Source organism: Oncorhynchus keta, chromosome 14 (assembly GCF_023373465.1).
Source record: "Oncorhynchus keta strain PuntledgeMale-10-30-2019 chromosome 14, Oket_V2, whole genome shotgun sequence".
Taxonomy (NCBI): Eukaryota; Metazoa; Chordata; class Actinopteri; order Salmoniformes; family Salmonidae; genus Oncorhynchus; species Oncorhynchus keta.
Window position 1 is genome coordinate 44,836,048 of NC_068434.1, and position 19,352 is coordinate 44,855,399.

The 19,352-nt window shown below is 43.3% G+C and overlaps 1 protein-coding gene across 1 annotated transcript in view; it reads right to left on the minus strand.

The window, feature by feature from the left end:
- Positions 1-19,352, minus strand: part of ipo11 (importin 11) — a 234,524-nt gene that overhangs the window by 128,888 nt on the left and 86,284 nt on the right. The window contains exons 17-22 of the mRNA XM_035786216.2: positions 16,500-16,533; positions 16,298-16,338; positions 15,985-16,101; positions 13,946-14,059; positions 10,871-10,986; positions 9,473-9,549 (exon numbers count right to left, since the gene is read on the minus strand). Coding sequence (XP_035642109.1) covers positions 9,473-9,549; positions 10,871-10,986; positions 13,946-14,059; positions 15,985-16,101; positions 16,298-16,338; positions 16,500-16,533 — 499 coding nt within the window. The remainder of the gene's footprint in view (positions 1-9,472; positions 9,550-10,870; positions 10,987-13,945; positions 14,060-15,984; positions 16,102-16,297; positions 16,339-16,499; positions 16,534-19,352) is intronic.

Consider the following 19,352-nt stretch of genomic DNA (forward strand, 5'->3'; position numbering starts at 1 on the left):
GTTTTTTTTTTTACACCCTTTTTCTTCCCAATTTTGTGATATCCAATTGCAATCCAATTAAGATCTTGTCTCATCGCTGCAACTCCCTAACGGGCTCGGGAGAGGCGAAAGGTCAAGTCATACATCCTCCGAAACATGACCCGCCAAACCCTGCTCCTTAACACCCACCCGCTTAACCCGGAAGCTAGCTGCACCAATGTGTCAGAGGAAACACTGTTCAACTGATGGCCGAAGTCAGCCTGCAGGCGCCCGGCCTGCCACAAGAAGTAGCTACGGCGCGATGAGCCCTCCCTTGACCAGGAGGATGCTGGGCCGATTGTGTGCCTGACCTATGGGACTCCCGGTCAAGGCCGGTTGTGACACAGTCTGGGGGATCAAAACCTCTCCTCTCTTTATGTTGTTTGTGAGAATGTATTGGGACTGAAAGGCTATGGGGCTGCTTTAGACCTGGTTGCTGACGCACAAATCTGGGCAGGAGCAATGGCTGCCAGATTGAAAAGAGGGAGAGGTCATTTACAGCATGAAATTCATAAAACATGAGACCTTTATGTGGGTTAATGCTGGGAGCACGCGCTGCTATTAGGCCCACTCATCGCTATTCAATAGCAACTACAGCACACCCCACTCAAGACTATCAGACTAAGACTATATGGATAGACAATGCCATTTGCAGCTGCCCTCAAGAGCCCATCTGGATATATTTAAAAGGTGATCTAAGACAGTATCAGGGCTGAAAGTAAGGTGGTACGGTCCAGTATGACGTCCCAGCAAAATAAATAGTGGGAGGTACGCCATACCGGTAAAAACATGAGCATATCACAGTAATTAAAACAAAACGTCGAGAAAAATGTAAGCTATTATATCACTTATCATTACCACATGTCAGAGGCATGAAAAATGAGCGCATGGACTTGAAAACGGGTGGTATAGCCTACGCTCAAAACTGGATGTGGTTAGATGAAAAACACTGACATTTTGCCAAGGCAGAGACAGGTGGCTGACAACGAGACGCACCCGGACATCAGTGGACGCATAAATTCTGGCCTAATGACAATCATCAAATGTCATTACACTTGTCGTGTTTTGTGTAACAGATGACATTCACCACTGTCTGGAGGCTGGAAATGTTGTGAGTGGATGAACGTGCACGGATAGCCTAGTAAAGGAGCCATTGGAGTGAAAACATGAATGGTTGTGTTCATGCCACAATAAAATAACATTTAACATTTTAAAAGTTAAATATTCACGACTAGGCTCAGATATATTATTGAATTAATAGGGATTCTATACAGTGGGGCAAAAAAGTATTTAGTCAGCCACCAATTTTGCAAGTTCTCCCACTTAAAAAGATGAGGCCTGTAATTTTCATCATAGGTACACTTCAAGTATGACAGACAAAATATGTAGAGAAAAAAAATCCAGAAAATCATATTGTTGGATTCTTAATGAATTTATTTGCAAATGGTGGAAAATAAGTATTTGGTCAATAACAAAAGTTTATCTTAATACTTTGTTATATACCCTTTGTTGGCAATGACAGAGGTCAAACGTTTTCTGTAAGTCTTCACAAGGTTTTCACACACTGGTTGCTGGTATTTTGGCCCATTCCTCCATGCATATCTCCTCTAGAGCATTGTTTTGGGGCTGTTGCTGGGCAACACAGACTTTCAACTCCCTCCAAAGATTGTCTATGGGGTTGAGATCTGGAGACTGGCTAGGCCACTCCAGGATCTTGAAATGCTTCTTACGAAGCCACTCCTTCGTTGCCCGGGCGGTGTGTTTGGGATCATTGTCATGCTGAAAGACCCAGCCATGTTTCATCTTCAATGCCCTTGCTGATGGTAGGCTTTGTTACTTTGGTCCCAGCTCTCTGCAGGTCATTCACTAGGTCCCCCCGTGTGGTTCTGGGATTTTTGCTCACCGTTCTTGTGATCATTTGACCCCACGGGGTGAGATCTTGCGTGGAGCCCCAGATCAAGGGAGATTATCAGTGGTCTTGTATGTCTTCCATTTCCTAATAATTGCTCCCACAGTTGATTTCTTCAAACCAAGCTGCTTACCTATTGCAGATTCAGTCTTCTCAGCCTGATGCAGGCCTACAATTTTGTTTCTGGTGTCCTTTGACAGCTCTTTGGTCTTGGCCATAGTGGAGTTTGGAGTGTGACTGTTTGAGGTTGTGGACAGGTGTCTTTTATACCGATAACAAGTTCAAAACAGGTGCCATTAATACAGGTAACGAGTGGAGGACAGAGGAGCCTCTTAAAGAAGAAGTTGCAGGTCTGTGAGAGCCAGAAATCTTGCTTGTTTGTCGGTGACCAAAGACTATTTTCCACCATAATTTGCAAATAAATTCATTAAAAATCCTACAATGTGATTTTCTGGATTTTTTTCCCTCATTTTGTCTGTCATAGTTGAAGTGTACATATGATGAAAATTACAGGCCTCTCATCTTTTTAAGTGGGAGAACTTGCACAATTGGTGGCTGACTAAACACTTTTTTCCCCCACTGTATATACTGTACTCGATACCATCTACTGCATCTTGCCTATGCCGTTCTGTACCATCACTCATTCATATATTTTTATGTACATACTCTTCATTCCTTTACACTTGTGTGTATAAGGTAGTTGTTATGGAATTGTTAGGTTAGATTACTCTTTGGTTATTACTGCATTGTCGGAACTAGAAGCACAAGCATTTCGCTACACTCGCATTAACATCTGCTAACCATGTGTATGTGACAAATAAAATGTGATTTGGACAGTATCCATATATACACCTGGAGTTACATAGTTAGCCTGTGTCAATCTTCCCCAAACTACACTGTTTACACCCACCTGACACCCTACAGCACTGAAGCAATCCCCACTCTTCAATCCCGTCTCTGTACTCGGTCTTCACACCACAGTCCAGGGGATTTACTACTGACCACAAGTCACCCAGCCACTAGCGCCACACTCAATCAAGCGCCGGTGAATACAACATCATGATTCCTCTGGCCTTGAAGCAATTCCTGGAACAAGACGAACTATGACCCTATATCACAGAACTGAGTGATAGGGAGGGAAGACAGAGTAGCCTGACAACACTAGTACAGCAACCAGTTACACTACGGACACTCAATCGACAGAGAAAACTATAGGATTACATTTGACCAAAAAGAAAACTACATAATATTGTTTTCGTTTTCTGAGATCATACCTTTCATAACATGAAGACATTTGACATTTTAGCCAGTTAGTACAGGCTCTTAACCAGAATGACAATGACACAAGTGTGTGTAACTATGTAAATCGAAACAATTAGTTTTTACTGCTTCTGCCTACTTACAAAGAATGATGATGGATGTGCTTGTTAGGGCTGCCTTTGTCTGTTTGTGGTTATTGCTGTCGGGCTTGGGCGGTATACTGTATGTACCTTACACCGGGGTATTTGGAAATAGCCAACTATTTCCTTTAAGTTTTTCCGATACATTTTAATATTTGAAGCTACTGTTTAAGAAAATACTTGCAGTCTACCAATAGGTTAGATAATGCAGATCACCTTCTTCATTTCACCTGCCTCATTATTTTACATTATGAAGCTAACATGTACCACAGTTCACCAGAACAGTTCACGCCAGTCACGTGTGTGTTTGTAACTAGCACAACGGGAGAAAGCAGGAGCAGTGAGTCCAGCTGTATATTGACAGTGGTGGAATTTTAAATTGAAAGTCAACTGTGATCAGGGACATGCAACTACAGTTTTCCTTCACAGAAAATACATTAGCGCAACACTATTTGGCTGGCAGCCACACAAGTAAATTAGCTTACAATGAAATAGCAATGTCTTTTTTAATAGCAAGAACAATGCATGGCCATCATATTTCTAATGTTTATTCATAGAAAGAGTGTAGCCAGCTACATTTCCTAATGTTTTGTTTAAAGTTATTCTTACATTTTACCTGAGAAAAGTAGGCTGGCTACACCAAGAAAAGTACTGGAGAAAAGAAGATGGTCAAATCAAATCAAATTTTATTGGTCAAATACACATGGTTAGCAGATGTTAATGCGAGTGTAGCGAAATGCTTGTGCTTCTAGTTCTGACATTACAGTAATATCTAACAAGTCATCTAACAGTTCCACAACAACTACCTTCTACACACAAATGTAAAGGGATGGAATAGCGCTGTCTGCTGATAAAATGCCAATTTGTGCAACTGTCTGAAGCATGAAATTAGTCTGATGCTGAGCAGCAATTACAATAAGAAGTATTTTATACGTGCGTTTACAAAACACAGCAATTGTGTTAGCTTTCTGACATATTTGAGAAGTCGAAGCTCGTCTTCCCCTCTCCCTTCATCTCCGAGCATTTTTTGTGCATGTTTGGCGCCTCCTTGTGTACTAAGCCGGTAATACCGTATATCCCAGTACAAGAGATGGACAGTTTGACGATATAAAAATCTAGATACCAATCAACCCTATTTCTTGACTTTCACTCTGCAGTCTGCATGGTCAGATGGATGCAAGAAGATGGTGATATGATGATTTCCACAAGCAGTCTATAATTAAACTACTAGTTTGTGTATCTTATTTGTTTATCTTTTGTTAGCTAGTTGTGTTAGTTAATGCTAAAAACTTGTTAGGAGGCTAGCTAACATGCTAAAAGTATTTAAGGTCTGAGCACACAGCTACCTAATATCAAATCAAATTTTATTTGTCACATTCGCCGAATACAACAGCTGTAGACCATCCAGTGAAATGCTTATATACAAGCCCTTAACCAACAATGCCGTTAAGAAAAATAAGTTTTGAGTAAAACAGATACAGTAAGTAACAAATACTTAAAGATCAGCAGTAAAATAACAGCAGCGAGGCTATATACAGGGGATACCAGTACAAAGTCAATGAGCGGGGGCACAGGTTAGTTGAGGTAATAGGTACATGTAGGTAGAGTTAAGGTGACTATGCATAGATAACCAGAGAGTAGCAGCAGCGTAAAAGAGGGGTTGGGACAATGCAAATGGTCTGTTCAGGAGTCTAATGGCTTGGTGGTAGAAGCTGTTTAGAAGCCTTTTGGACATAGACTTGGCGCGCCGGTACCGCTTGCCGTGCGGTAGCAGAGAGAACAGTCTATGGCTAGAGTGGCTGGAGTATGACAATTTTTACGGCCTTCTTACACCGTCTGGTATAGAGGTCCTGGATGGCAGGAAGCTGGGCCGAACGCATAACCTCTGTAGAGGCTTGCGGTCAGAGGCCGAGCAGTTGCCATACCAGGCAGTGATGCAACCAGTCAGGATGCTCTCGATGGTGCAGCTGTTTAAATTTTTGAGGATCTGAGGACCCATGCCAAATATTTTCAGTCTCCAGAGGGGGAATAGGCTTCATCGTGCCCTCTTCACAACTGTCTTGGTGCATCTGGACCATGATAGTTTGTTGGTGATGTAGACACCTGCTCCACTACAGCCCAATCGATGAGAACAGGGGCGTGCCCAGTCCTCTTTTTCCTGTAGTCCACAATCATCTCCTTTGTCTTGATCACGTTGAGGGAGAGGTTGTTATCCTGGCACCACACACACCTCCCTGTAGGCTGTCTCATCATTGTCGGTGATCAGGCCTATCACTGTTGTGTCGTCAGCAAACTTGATGGTGTTGGAGTCTTGCCTGGCCATGAAGTCATGGGTGAACAGGGAGTACAGGAGGGGACCGAGCACGCACCCCTGAGGGGCCCCCGTGTTGAAGATCAGCATGGCAGATGTGTTGTTACCTAACCTTACAACCTTGGGAGCGGCCTGTCAGGAAGTCCAGGATCCAGTTGCAGAGGTAGGTGATGAATCCTTAGCTTAGTGATGAGCTTTGAGGGCACTATGGTGTTGAACGCTGAGCTCCAGTCAATGAATAGCATTCTCACATAGGTGTTCCTTTTGTCCAGGTGGGAAAGGGCAGTATGGAGTGCAATAGAGATTGCATCATCTGTGGATCTGTTGGGGCAGTATGCAATTTGGAGGGAGTCTGGGATAATGGTGTTGATGTGAGCTATGACCAACCTTTCAAAGCACGTCATGGCTACAGACGTGAGTACTACTGGTCAGTAGTCATTTAGCCAGGTTACCTTGGTGTTCTTGGGCACAGGGACTATGGTTGTCTGCTTGAAACATGTTGGTATTACAGACTCAGTCAGGAACAGGTAGAAAATGTCAGTGAAGACACTTGCCAGTTCGTCAGCGCATACTTGTGAGTACACGTCCTGGTAATCCGTCTGTCCCTGTGGTTTTGTGAATGTCGACGTGTTTAAAGGTCTTACTCACATCAGCTACGGAGAGCATGATCACACAGTCGTCCGGAACAGCTGATGCTCTCATGCTCGCTTCAGTGTTGCTTGCCTCGAAGCGAGCATTGAAGTAATTTAGCTCGTCTGGTAGGTTTGTGTCGCCGGGCAGCCCACAGCTGTGCTTCCCTTTGTAGTCTTTAATAGTTTGCAAGCCCTGCCACAGCCGACGAGTGTCAGAGCCGGTGTATTATGATTCAATCTTAGTCCTGTATTGACGCTTTGCCTGTTTGATGGTTCATCTGAGGGCATAGCAGAATTTCTTATAAGCGTCCGGGTTAGAGTCCCGATCCTTCAAAGCGGAAGCTCTACCCTTTAGCTCAGTGTGGATGCTTTGCTAGCAAAACAGACCTGAGTCATCTGACCACCTCTTTATTGACCGAGTCACTGTTGCTTCCTGCTTTAGTTTTTGCTTGTAAGCAGGAATCAGGGGGGTATAATTATGGTCAGATTTACCAAATGGAAGGTGAGAGGGAGCTTTGCACGTGTCTTTGTGTGCGGAGTAAAGGTGGCCTAGGTTGTTTTTTTCCCCCTCTGGTTGCACATTTAACATGCTGGTAGAAATGAGATAAAACAGTTTAAGTTTCCCTCCATTAAAGTCCCCGGCAACTAGGAGTGCCACCTCCGGATGAGCATTTTCCTTTTTGCTTATGGCCATTTACAGCTCATTGATTGTGGACTTTGTTCCAGCATCAGTTTCTGGTTGTAAATAGACAGCTACGGAAAAAAAGGATGAAAACTCTTGAAAAATAGCGTGGTCTACAGCTTATCATGAGATACTCTACCTCAGGCGAGCAAAACTTTGGTCTTCCTTAATATTAGATTTTGTGCACCAGCTGTTGTTTACAAATATACACAGACCGTCACCCCTCGTCTTACCAGAGGAAGCTGTTCCATCTTGCCGATGCAGCGTAAATCCTGACAGCTGTATTTTATCCATGTCGTCGTTCAGCCACGACTCGGTGAAACATAAAATATTCAAGTTTTTAACCTCTAGCGACGAGCAATCCTGTATCCGGGAGTGAAATCATAGCCTCAAATGCATTAGCATAACGCAGCGTACATAAATACCCCTAGAAACTTTTCCTATTCGTGAAAATCGCAAATGAAATGAAATAAATATATTCAAACACAAGCTTAGCCTTTTGTTAACAACACTGTCATCTCAGATTTTCAAAATATGCGTTACAGCCAACGCTAGACAAGCATTTGTGTAAGTTTATCATGGCATAATGCTATGCTAGGCTCTGCTGGCAGCAGGCAACATTTTCACGAAAATAAGAAAAGCAACTAAATTAAATCATTTACCTTTGAAGAACTTCAGATGCTTCACTCAGGAGACTCCCAGTTAGATAGCAAATGTTCCTTTTCTCCAAAAATATTATTTTTGTAGGCGAAATAGCTCTCGTTTCTTCATCATGCATAGCTGAGAAATCGACCGGAAAATGCTACAACTATTAACGGCAAACTTTTTTCAAAATTTGCTCCATAATATCGACAGAAACACGGCAAACGTTGTTTCGGATCCATCCTCAAGTTGTTTTTAACATATATATTCAATAATATATCCGTCGAGGCAATTGGTTTCTCATAAGAAGCGATTGGAAAAATGGCTACCTCAGTATTTTACGCATGTGACCACATGCTATATATGGTCCCTTACAGCCATTCTTCAATGGAAATGCCTAAAAAGACGTCACAATGCTGTAGACACCTTGGGGAATACGTGGAAAACGTACGCTCATTCGTAGCTCATTCACAGCCATATAAGGAGTCATTGGCATGAGGTGGTTTAAAAAAATACGGCACTTCTTGGTTGGATTTTTATCTGGGTTTCACCTGTAACATCAGTTCTGTGGCACTCACAGACAATATTCTTTGCAGTTTTGGAAACGTCAGAGTGTCTTCTTTCCAAAGCTGTCAATTATATGCATAGTCGAGCATCTTTTCGTGACAAAATATCTTGTTTAAAACGGGAACGTTTTTCATCCAAAAATTAAAATAGCGCCCCCTAAATCCAAGAGGTTAATGTCCTGATGATTATCCAATGATTGTTCATTGGCTAATAGGACTGATGGTAGAGGCAGATTACGTCCCTAATATCTCCGTCTTGTTCTCATGCAAATGACAGGGCTTCTGGCCTTGTCGGGTGTCTGAAGTAAATCCTTTGTGTCCGACTTGCTGAAGGAAAAACAACTTTGTCCAGTACCAAGTAAGTAATCGCTGTCCTGATATCCAGAAGCTTTTTTTGGTCATAAGAGACAGCAGCAGAAACATCATGTACAAAATTTGTTTTCATCTAACGTGAAAAAAAAACACACAATAGCACAATTGGTTGAATGCCCGTAGAAAGGGAGCCACCCCCCCGGTGCAATTATTAAATAATGTGTAGCATGTATAGCATGGTACTAGTGCTTGTGAAGGCCTAGATAAACATGTTGTTTGTGCAATGGTATCTTCTAAAATCAGAGAAGAATTGTTACAAATTCCCTGCCGGTGACTCTTAGCACACCATCTCATTCTCACAGCCCTCTCTCAGGGACACACTTTGCAACTTTCGAACTCCAGCATTAGGCTCCCTTTCCCCTCTAGGCTATGGGTTGTAAACGGACCCTTCACACCTCTGTACCTAGCCAAACCGATTGGCTGCTAGAGTTCATGGTTGCCAGGGGCCTTGACACAGTGGGGTCAGCCAATCACAGGCATTTCTGTGATTGGCTGCTTCCAACTTTCAGTCTCCTTCAAGCAGTCACAACAAGAGCAGCAAACTCATCTCTGGCCTGCACAACAACAGCTGGACTCGTATCTGGACTGGACTTGTGGGATGGTGTGCGTGCACAAAGTGAGTGGTGTGACGTTTGAATTTTGTTCATAGTTAGTTGTTACCATTGTTGTACACTGCCTCTATGTACAGCTGTATTGTAATATGTGCATGTAGCAAACACATTTTCATACAGTCTTTCCCATGTTAATAGTCTTAATAGCCTCAGTTTTAGTATTGTGTACAGTGTATTCATTAGCTATTTTGTTTTGAACAGAATAAAACCATCAGAATGGAGAAAGTCACATTGAAATCACATAGAATTTGTGTTGCCAACCTAGGGTCATGAACTACTCCCACAATCATTCACAAATGCATCGTCAACATCAATAATGTAAAACTCACCCAGGAGAGCCGACATGTTCTGGAAGATTCTCAGAAGCTCTGGGGTGATTGCCGGACTATTCTCCAACGTTACCAACCTGTAGGTCGATAAAGGGATGGAGGAGAGAAAGGAGGGTGGAGAGAGAGAGGGGGGTGGATGTGAAATGGAGAAAGAGGACCCGAGAGTTAGCGTCACAGAAGCATTTAAAGCTGCTGACCAGACCATAACAGAGCCCTAGATTAAGCAGACGCTCTTATCCAGAGCGACTTAAAGAGTAGTGAGAGCATACATTTTCACACTGGTCACCAGTGGGAATCGAACCCACAACCCTGGCATTGCAAGCACCATGCTTTACCAATGGAACAGAACAGACAACACGACAAAAACTGGCGGAGAATGGCTGGCGGAGAAACGTCAATGTGTGCCTGAACCATAAAAGAAGAATCTGTCTGAATGAGTCAATCAAACTCAAAACCATGACAATGGTTCATCACAGTCAATTGAGTCAGTCTATTGAGAGCAACTCAAGCTCAGTCTAGAACATCACTGCAGACGTTCTGCCCTTTGAGATGACAATTTAAAAGCAGACAATGTGCTTGTTCAGAGACGGTCCTGTTTGACACACCGTCTCAGAGATAGGACGCGTAATCCCTCTTATCACTGCTAACCATGTGTAACTAGGCCAACGTCATCGAAAGGCACAACAAAAGAGGAGCCACGCTAAGGCCTCAGCGTTCAAGCTTTTGCAAGCCAGACAGGCCTTCCACAATAGGATCGTTTACTACAAAATGGCTCTGTAAGGAGAACCACCATTTTGAACAAATGTTTAAAAAAAGGTATTTTCAGAGCTCTGGTCGCACGGGAAAATGGGCAGTGTGTGTTACGCCTACTTTGAAGTTATCGTCATCGCCCATCTGAGGGCATGTATGAACGTGATAGAGAGTGATTGAAGGAAAGAGAGAACGAGGAAGAGAAGGACAGAGATAGAGAAAGGGGAGAACTAAAAAAAAGAGTGAAGGACAGACAGAACACAAAATAGAGTGCGAGACAGCAGGGAAAAAAAGGGAAAAAAAGAAGCTGTTAACACAAATGACTCGGTAAATGAGGTAAATAAGTATTTCGGTCACAACTGTTTATCTGGGAGGAAGCAAAGGCAAAATCAACGTCACGTAAGGGGGGGCGAGAGCGCATAATGGGAGAGAGAAAGCAGAGGGAAGAAAAAGAGGGAAATATCTAAGAGGAGAGTGAGAGAGAGAGCTACAGAGGGTGGGATGGAAGAAAGGTGAGTGCTGTAAGTGCCTGACAAGCGTCTGCCTTTAGAAGAGTGACAGAGACCGTTAGTATCAGTCTGCTCTCAGGGCTGAGTTTGTGTGTGTTTGTCTCTGTGTGGAACTGTTTGTCTCTGTGTGTGTACGTACCACAGCTCCAGTCCGTCCTCTAGCAGGTAGACATGCGGTGGTTGCGAGACATCTGTACTCAGCTGGATCACAGGAAGCAGGAAGAGATACAGGTTCTTACTCTCCGCTCCCAGGCCCTGTGATGACATCACAAAAGTTTTTACTCCAATTTGCAATAATTAATTTTTATTTCATTTCACCTTTATTTAACCAGGTAGGCAAGTTGAGAACAAGTTCTCATTTACAATTGTGACCTGGCCAAGATAAAGCAAAGCAGTTCGACACATACAACGACAGAGTTACGCATGGTGTAAAACAAACATACAGTCAATAATACAGTATAAACAAGTCTATATACGATGTGAGCAAATGAGGTGAGATAAGGGAGGTAAAGGCAAAAAAGGCCATGGTGGCAAAGTAAATACAATATAGCAAGTAAAACACTGGAATGGTAGATTTGCAATGTAATAATGTGCAGAGTAAAAATAAAAATAATGGGGTGCAAAGGAGCAAAATAAATAAATAAATTAAATATAGTCGGGAGTAGTAGGTAGTTGTTTGGGCTAAATTATAGGTGGGCTATGTACAGGTGCAGTAATCTGTGAGCTGCTCTGACAGTTGGTGCTTAAAGCTAGTGAGGGAGATAAGTGTTTCCAGTTTCAGAGATTTTTGTAGTTCGTTCCAGTCATTGGCAGCAGAGAACTGGAAGGAGAGGCGGCCAAAGAAAGAATTGGTTTTGGGGGTGACTAGAGAGATATACATGCAGAAGCGTGTGCTACAGGTGGGAGATGCTATGGTGACCAGCGAGCTGAGATAAGGGGGGACTTTACCTAGCAGGGTCTTGTAGATGACATGGATCCAGAGGGTTTGGCGACGAGTATGAAGCGAGGGCCAGCCAACGAGAGCGTACAGGTCGCAATGGTGGGTAGTATATGGGGCTTTGGTGACAAAACGGATTGCACTGTGACAGACTGCATCCAATTTGTTGAGTAGGGTATTGGAGGCTATTTTGTAAATGACATCGCCAAATTTCGAGGATTGGTAGGATGGTCAGTTTTACAAGGGTATGTTTGGCAGCATGAGTGAAGGATGCTTTGTTGCGAAATAGGAAGCTGATTCTAGATTTAACTTTGGATTGGAGATGTTTGATATGGGTCTGGAAAGAGAGTTTACAGTCTAACCAGACACCTAAGTATTTGTAGTTGTCCATGTATTCTAAGTTAGAGCCGTCCAGAGTAGTGATGTTGGACAGGCGGGCAGGTGCAGGTAGCGATCGGTTGAAGAGCATGCATTTAGTATTACTTGTATTTAAGAGCAATTGGAGGCCACGGAAGGAGAGTTGTATGGCATTGAAGCTTGCCTGGAGGGTTGTGAACACAGTGTCCAAAGAAGGGCCAGAAGTATACAGAATGGTGTCGTCTGCGTAGAGGTGGATCAGAGACTTAAGATATCGTTTAGGACCTTGAGCGTGGCTGAGGTGCACCCATGACCAGCTCTGAAACCAGATTGCATAGCAGAGAAGGAATGGTGAGATTTGAAATGGTCAGTAATCTGTTTGTTGACCTTGCTTTCGAAGACCTTAGAAAGGCATGGTAGGATAGATATAGGTCTGTAGCAGTTTAGGTCAAGAGTGTGTCCCCCTTTGAAGAGGGGGATGACCACAACTGCTTTCCAATCTTTGGGAATCTCAGACGTCACCAAAGAGAGGTTGAACAGGCTAGTAATAGGGGTGGCAACAATTTCGGCAGATAATTTTAGAAAGAAAGGGTCCAGATTGTCTAGCCCGGCTGATTTGTAGGGGTCCAGATTTTGCAGCTCTTTCAGAACATCAGCTGAACGGATTTGGGAGAAGGAGAAATGGGGAAGGCTTGGGCGAGTTGCTGTGTGGGGTGCAGTGCTGTTGACCGGGGTAGGAGTAGCCAGGTGGAAAGCATGGCCAGCCGTAGAGTTAGTGTTGCAGGAAGCAAATTTCTGCTTGAAAAAGCTAGCCTTGGCTTTTCTAACTGCCTGTGTATAATGGTTTCTAGCTTCCCTGAACAGCTGCATATCACAGGGGCTGTTCGATGCTAATGCAGAACGCCATAGGATGTTTTTGTGTTGGTTAAGGGCAGTCAGGTCTGGGGAGAACCAAGGGCTATATCTGTTCCTGGTTCTAAATTTATTGAATGGGGCATGTTTATTTAAGATGGTTAGGAAGGCATTTAAAAAAAAATATCCAGGCATCCTCTACTGACGGGATGAGATCAATATCCTTCCAGGATACCCCGGCCAGGTCGATTAGAAAGGCCTGCTCGCTGAAGTGTTTCAGGGAGCATTTGACAGTGATGAGTGGAGGTCGTTTGACCGCTGACCCATTACGGATGCAGGCAATGAGGCAGTGATCGCTGAGATCTTGGTTGAAGACAGCAGAGGTGTATTTAGAGGGCAAGTTGGTTAGGATGATATCTATGAGGGTGCCCGTGTTTAAGGCTTTGGGGAGGTACCTGGTAGGTTCATTGATAATTTGTGTGAGATTGAGGGCATCAAGTTTAGATTGTAGGATGTTAAGCATTTTTCCAGTTTAGGTCGCCTAGCAGCACGAGCTCTGAAGATAGATGGGGGGCAATCAGTTCACATATGGTGTCCAGAGCACAGCTGGGGGCAGAGGGTGGTCTATAGCAGGCGGCAACGGTGAGAGACTTGTTTTTAGAGAGGTGGATTTTTAATGAATATGAGCCTACACTAAAAAGCCAAGCTTTTACGGTATTGAAAATCAAAGTGTCTGCATTTCAAAATACCCTATGATATGGTTATTCGCTCAAGCCTCCCATACAGGCGCGTGCACGCACACTGGGAGAAGCAATGACAAACGGCAACGAAGGGCTAAGGGGCAAGACGGAGTGTATTTTTTATTTAATTTTTTAATTGAAACTTTATTTAACTAGGCAAGTCAGTTAACCAATTATTATTTTCAATGACGGCCTAGCAACAGTGGGTTAACTGCCTTGTTCAGGGGCAAAACAACAGATTTTTACCTTGTCAGCTCGGGGATTCAATCTCGCGCGAGAGTCCAACGCTCTAACCACTAGGCTGCCTGCCGCCCTGTATGTGTCATACCTGTACAAGGTGAACCAGTGTGGTGAGTATGGCACAGCGCAGCATGTTGTGTTCTTCTGATTGTTTCCAAAGCAGTGGAAGGTACTGGACCAGACAGCCTACATATGGCCGGATCTAAGAGAAAACACAATCCGATCAGCAACAACAAACACCAGAGCATTCCATCCAATAGAAACACAAAGGCCTTCATACAATATGAATGTGGAAGCCCAAATCAAATCAATCAATGTCTTTATTGTCCCATTTGGGAAGCGTGTACAGGTCCAGGTGTCAGTTGTACTAGTTGGGGTGTACGTCTTGTACGAACACAATGTCTAACGTGGGAAGTATTCTGAGCCAGACCTAACCATTCTACCTGTTGGATAATGTCCTTCCTTGTAATACACCTGGGTGAAAATCGTAGGGTTGGAAGGGAGCAGGTCAAGATATTCTTTGTGGTAACACGATTTCAAAATATCAAGAAAGACTCCAACTGTGTACGTTCTCTCCTAAGCAGCCATATCAATGTATTCATCCCAAGTACCCAACACAAACGGACTAACTCTTTGCACTGGCTGCTAATGTTCCCTGAAATGTGCTCATTTGCTGCTTGGCAATAAAAGTGAAATGAGTACATATCAAATTAAGCCCCACTCCTCTAACAGACTGGCAACTCGACAGTAGAGCTCAGAGTGAGTTTACCATAGCCCACACACTCCTTTCTCTCCCTCACACACCCTCTCTTTCTCTGGCAGCTTTTCTGTAAAGGAGGTGTTTATAATTACATCTTTATTGGATTGAGTCGGAGGCATGTCGACTGAGACCAGTCGCTCTCTTTCCCCTTCGAAACTGGTAAATATGTCAGCACCTGCGGCCGCTGATTTACAACTACCTAAGTGCAATGGGCCAAAACGTATTATATGGGCCAAAACTTAATTATACCATTTTTTTTTTAAATAACATTTTCATGCACTGAGTCTGTCTCTTTCTCCACTTGCTCCAGCTCCTCCACGCTTCCTGTCCCTTTCCCCTCTAAGGCTTCTTTCTCTCACTTCCCTCCACCTCCCTTCTTCCCGCCCTCCCTTTGTGAGAGCTCCGCGTTTGAATGTCTTGCACCGTTACACATTTTTAAGGAGCAGAGGGAAAAAGAGAATCACAAAAAGACAGACAGCTTTCAAATGCAGCCTTTTAAAGAAGATGAGAGGGAACCAAGCCATTCTAAAGGGTGATTTGTAAATGCAGAAGAGAAAGCGAGAAGAAAAAAAATCTCCCATCTCCAAGCCATGGTTTCATTAGGCCTTTTCTACCCCATTATTTCTTTATTTTTTGCATTGAAGTATTCCCTGTGAGGTGTAATAGAATATTCATGTGACTGCGTTCTCGCTCACAGGCAGTTAAGACAGGCGATTTAAATATAATGACAGTTGACTGGAGTGGAAGCCATTCCTGAGGAAGTGAAGTCAAGAGAGCATTGAGGAGAAATAGAGTACCCCACTGAAAAATACAGGGGTCAAAGAATAAAGGTCATCAAAGGCTGACAAAACACAGAGTAGATTTAGTAAAACAATCAGATGGTACTATTATAAAAGTGCTAGAAGGTCAAAACTATTATAAAAGTGCTAGCGAGTGAGAGCTTTCGTCGTGCTCAGTTGAACTCTGAGTTCACGTTATGACTTATGACAAACACATCATCAGTGGAAGGACGGCAGAACCCTGCAGTTGAATGCAACTGTCTGAGAAAGTGATGATGTGACTGGTTTCTTTTGCTCTTAGAAAGTAGCTTTGTTTCCTCTAGCCTGAGGGAGAGCAGGCTGAGAAATGTTGCATACCGGTTACATGATGGTTGTTCTGAACAGCAAGGGCTGTCTCCTAATAAATCAAAGGCAATGGATGCCACTGTATTTCTTTAAATATAGTGGCGTTTTTTTTAAACCCAGCTACCACATCAATTAGATGTGCATATCCTAATGTTTATCCTACCATGACGTATACCATGACCTTAGTAAAAAAAAAAAAATACACATTTTAGGCAATGAGCTCTTTGGGATTTGACCCCTCACCTGGATGTTAACCCTCTCAATGACACATGAGATCACATGGAGGACCTGCATCTTAGTGTCACACTCTGTCACCTGCTGCAACAGCTGGAATAGCAGGCTGAAAATAGACTCCAGATACTAAAGGGTGAGAGAGGGAGGTCGAGGGAGAGAGAGAGAGGGGGGAAGGGAGAGCATTTTAACATCCCATTATCGCATACCATGGATTTACCCTAAATAAATGTAACTTATAAAAGCAAGGCCAATAGAAGAATGATTAGCAACATTCTTTAGCAAAATTCTTTAAAAACATTTCTCCCCTAGAAAAGGCACTCACCGGTAAGAACTGTTCTGTCCGGAACTCAAAGTCGTCGACAGGTGATGACACATTAAGGAAAAGAAACTGACAGGTCTTACAAGAGGTTCATCTTCACAGAGAGACTTCACAGTGACAGGAAGAGAGGTGCATAACAATATTGATTTTTGAAAGAAGCAATACATTTGTATTTCAGCAAAAATAGATTAAATGAAAAGGATATTGAGTTTCAGAGTTGTGGCCGTCTCGATCCGCACCTTTAGAACAAAAACAAAACATTGATATTCTGCCAAATATGTCTGGGATGGGGCTGAATATGGAGCTGTACTCACAGTTGAGAAGATCGACTAAGAAATTAACTTAAGGTTTTTGTTGTTGGGGATTGTGATGAGCGAGGTAAGTAACCAAAATGTCACGTTTTGAAACAAATAATTGACAGACAACTAATTGACAGAATTGAATTACTTCAATTAAATTCCGTTCACATTTTTTTCAGTGAGCTCAATGGGCACATTGCAGTTTCTCTAGAGATAAATCAGATCAAGTCTGAAGTGTAGGGAGTTGTCGTTACCAAAAAGCCAATATTATACACCGCAGAACATTTTATAAAGCATGGTAATTAACTACAATGACAATAATCCATTGCTCCAAGTTGTCCGGTCTGTGCATTTATTTTATACCTGCTACGAGAAGAGACAGAAGAATGCATGATCGAGAGGGAGAGCAGTTGCTTACGGAGGTACACTACATAACCAAAAGTATTTGGACACCTGCTCGTCGAACATCTCATTCCAAAATCATGGGCATTAATATTGAGTTGGTCCCCCCTTTGCTGCTAGAATGGCTTCCACTCTTCTGGGAAGGCTTTCCACCAGATGTTGGAACATTGCTGTGGGGACTTGGTTCCATTCAGCCACAAGAGCATTAGTGAGGTAGGGCACTGATGTTGGGGCGATTATACCTGGCTCGCAGTTGGCGTTCCAATTAATCCCAAAAGTGTTCGATGGTGTGGAGGTAAGGGCTCTGTGCAGAACACTCAAAGTTCTTCCATGCGGATCTTGACAAACCATTTCTGTATGTGCCTCGCTTTGTGAGGGGGCAATGTCATGCTGAAACAGCAAAGGGCATTCCCCGAACTGTTTTGGAATCACAGAATCATCTAGAATGTCATTGTATGCTGTAGCGTTAAGATTTTCCTTCACTGGAACTAAGGAGCCTAGGCCAAACCATGAAAAACAGCCCCAAATCATTATTTCTCCTCCACCAAACTTTACAATTGGCACTATGCATTCAGGCAGGTAGCATTCTCCTGGCATCCGCCAAACCCCAGATTCATTTGTTAGACTGCCAAATGGTGAAGCGTGATTCATCACTCCAGAGAACGTGTTTCCACTGCTCCTGAGTCCAATGGCGGCAAGCTTGACACCACTCCAGCCGAAGCTTGGCAATGTGCATGGTGATCTTAGGCTTATGTGCGGCTGCTCGGCCATGGAAACTAATTTCATGAAGCTCCTGACAAATAGTTATTGTGCTGATGTTGCTTCCAGAGGCAGTTTGGAACTAGGTAGGGAGTGTTGCAACTGAGAAAATATGACTTTTAAGGACTACGCTCTGTGAGCTTGTGACGCCTACCACTTCACGGTTGAGCCGTTGTTGCTCCTAGATGTTTCCACTTCACAATAACAGCACTTACAGTTGACCGGGGCAGCTCTAGCAGGGCAGAAATTTGACGAACTGACTTGTTGGAAAGGTGGCATCCTATGATGGTGCCACGTTGAAAGTCACTGAGCTCTTCGTTAAGGCCATTCTACTACCAATGTTTGTCAATGGAGATTGCATGGCTGTGTGTTCGATTTTATACACCCAGCAAAGGGTGTTGCTTAAATAGCCAAATCCACTCATTTGAAGGGGTGTCCACATACTTTTGTATATGTCGTGTATCTCTTCCTGAAAATAGATTATGTAAGTGATTGTTAGTTGGTATTCAGCAGTCATAAAAGTATGCCTTATTTACTTTGAAGAACTACTCAAATTGTGACTTTGTCAACAGCATAGGCAGCAGTGCTATGGTGATGAGATGATGAATTGGAATTCAACAGGTCATCAAATAAAACGTAATATACACAACTGAAATATTTTATTCAAGTGAATAAGTGATGGTTAATAAGTGCTAAGCAGTAACGGACAGTCACCACCGTCACGGGACTTTTTATTCTGTGTCGTTTCAGCATTCAGCCCACATAATGCTGAAGTTGCCGTGTCACTTTCATGGGGAATTGTAAGACGTCCAGTGTTATTGACTGTCTCCTCTGTGTAATCTACCACTGCCAATGTGATGAAGCTCACGTCTACGACATAAACAAATGATTAGACCTAGGAGAGGAAAACAAGTCTGTGGCCGGAGTGGAACAGTGGAGTGACTACAACCTGCTGTCAAGTGACAAGAGTTGAGCAGGAGTGTGTGTGAGAGAGAGTGTGTGTGAGAGAGCGTAGGGCCTTAATCTCACTGCTAATGTTAAACCAAGTACGGCGGGCAGTCAGTAAAAGCTCTGACACAGTATCGCCCCGGCAGTTGAATAGCCCAGTCCAAAAGTCATCAACAAAAACCATTTAGTGAAAGCACCACTTTGAAACCCTGCCTTGACAATCATTCAAGTGTATATATTTTGTGTCTCTGTGAACTGTATATTGAGCATACATTGCACATTTCATGAATTCATACTAGTCGGCACCTATATTAACAAGACGGCATATGGGCCGACAATTTGACACTATGGCAGTAAATGAAAAGAATGAACGCGTTTGGTGCATATAACTTGAGAGTAATACCTACGTTTGCTCTGCTGCTTTAGAAACACTGAATGCCACCCTTCGTGAGATTCCATTCAACTGATAAGAATAAACTGCATTTCCTTTCATTCCTGTGACATCTACCGGCTGGGAGAAGCAATAGGCCTAGTAGAGCTTTTGCATTCTCGGATTGGCAAGCACTGGTCTAAAAGGTGGGCATGAAAAGGCCAGCAAATTGACCCTGTTACCGGGCAGAAGCAGACAATGACATTTAAATAAGAACATC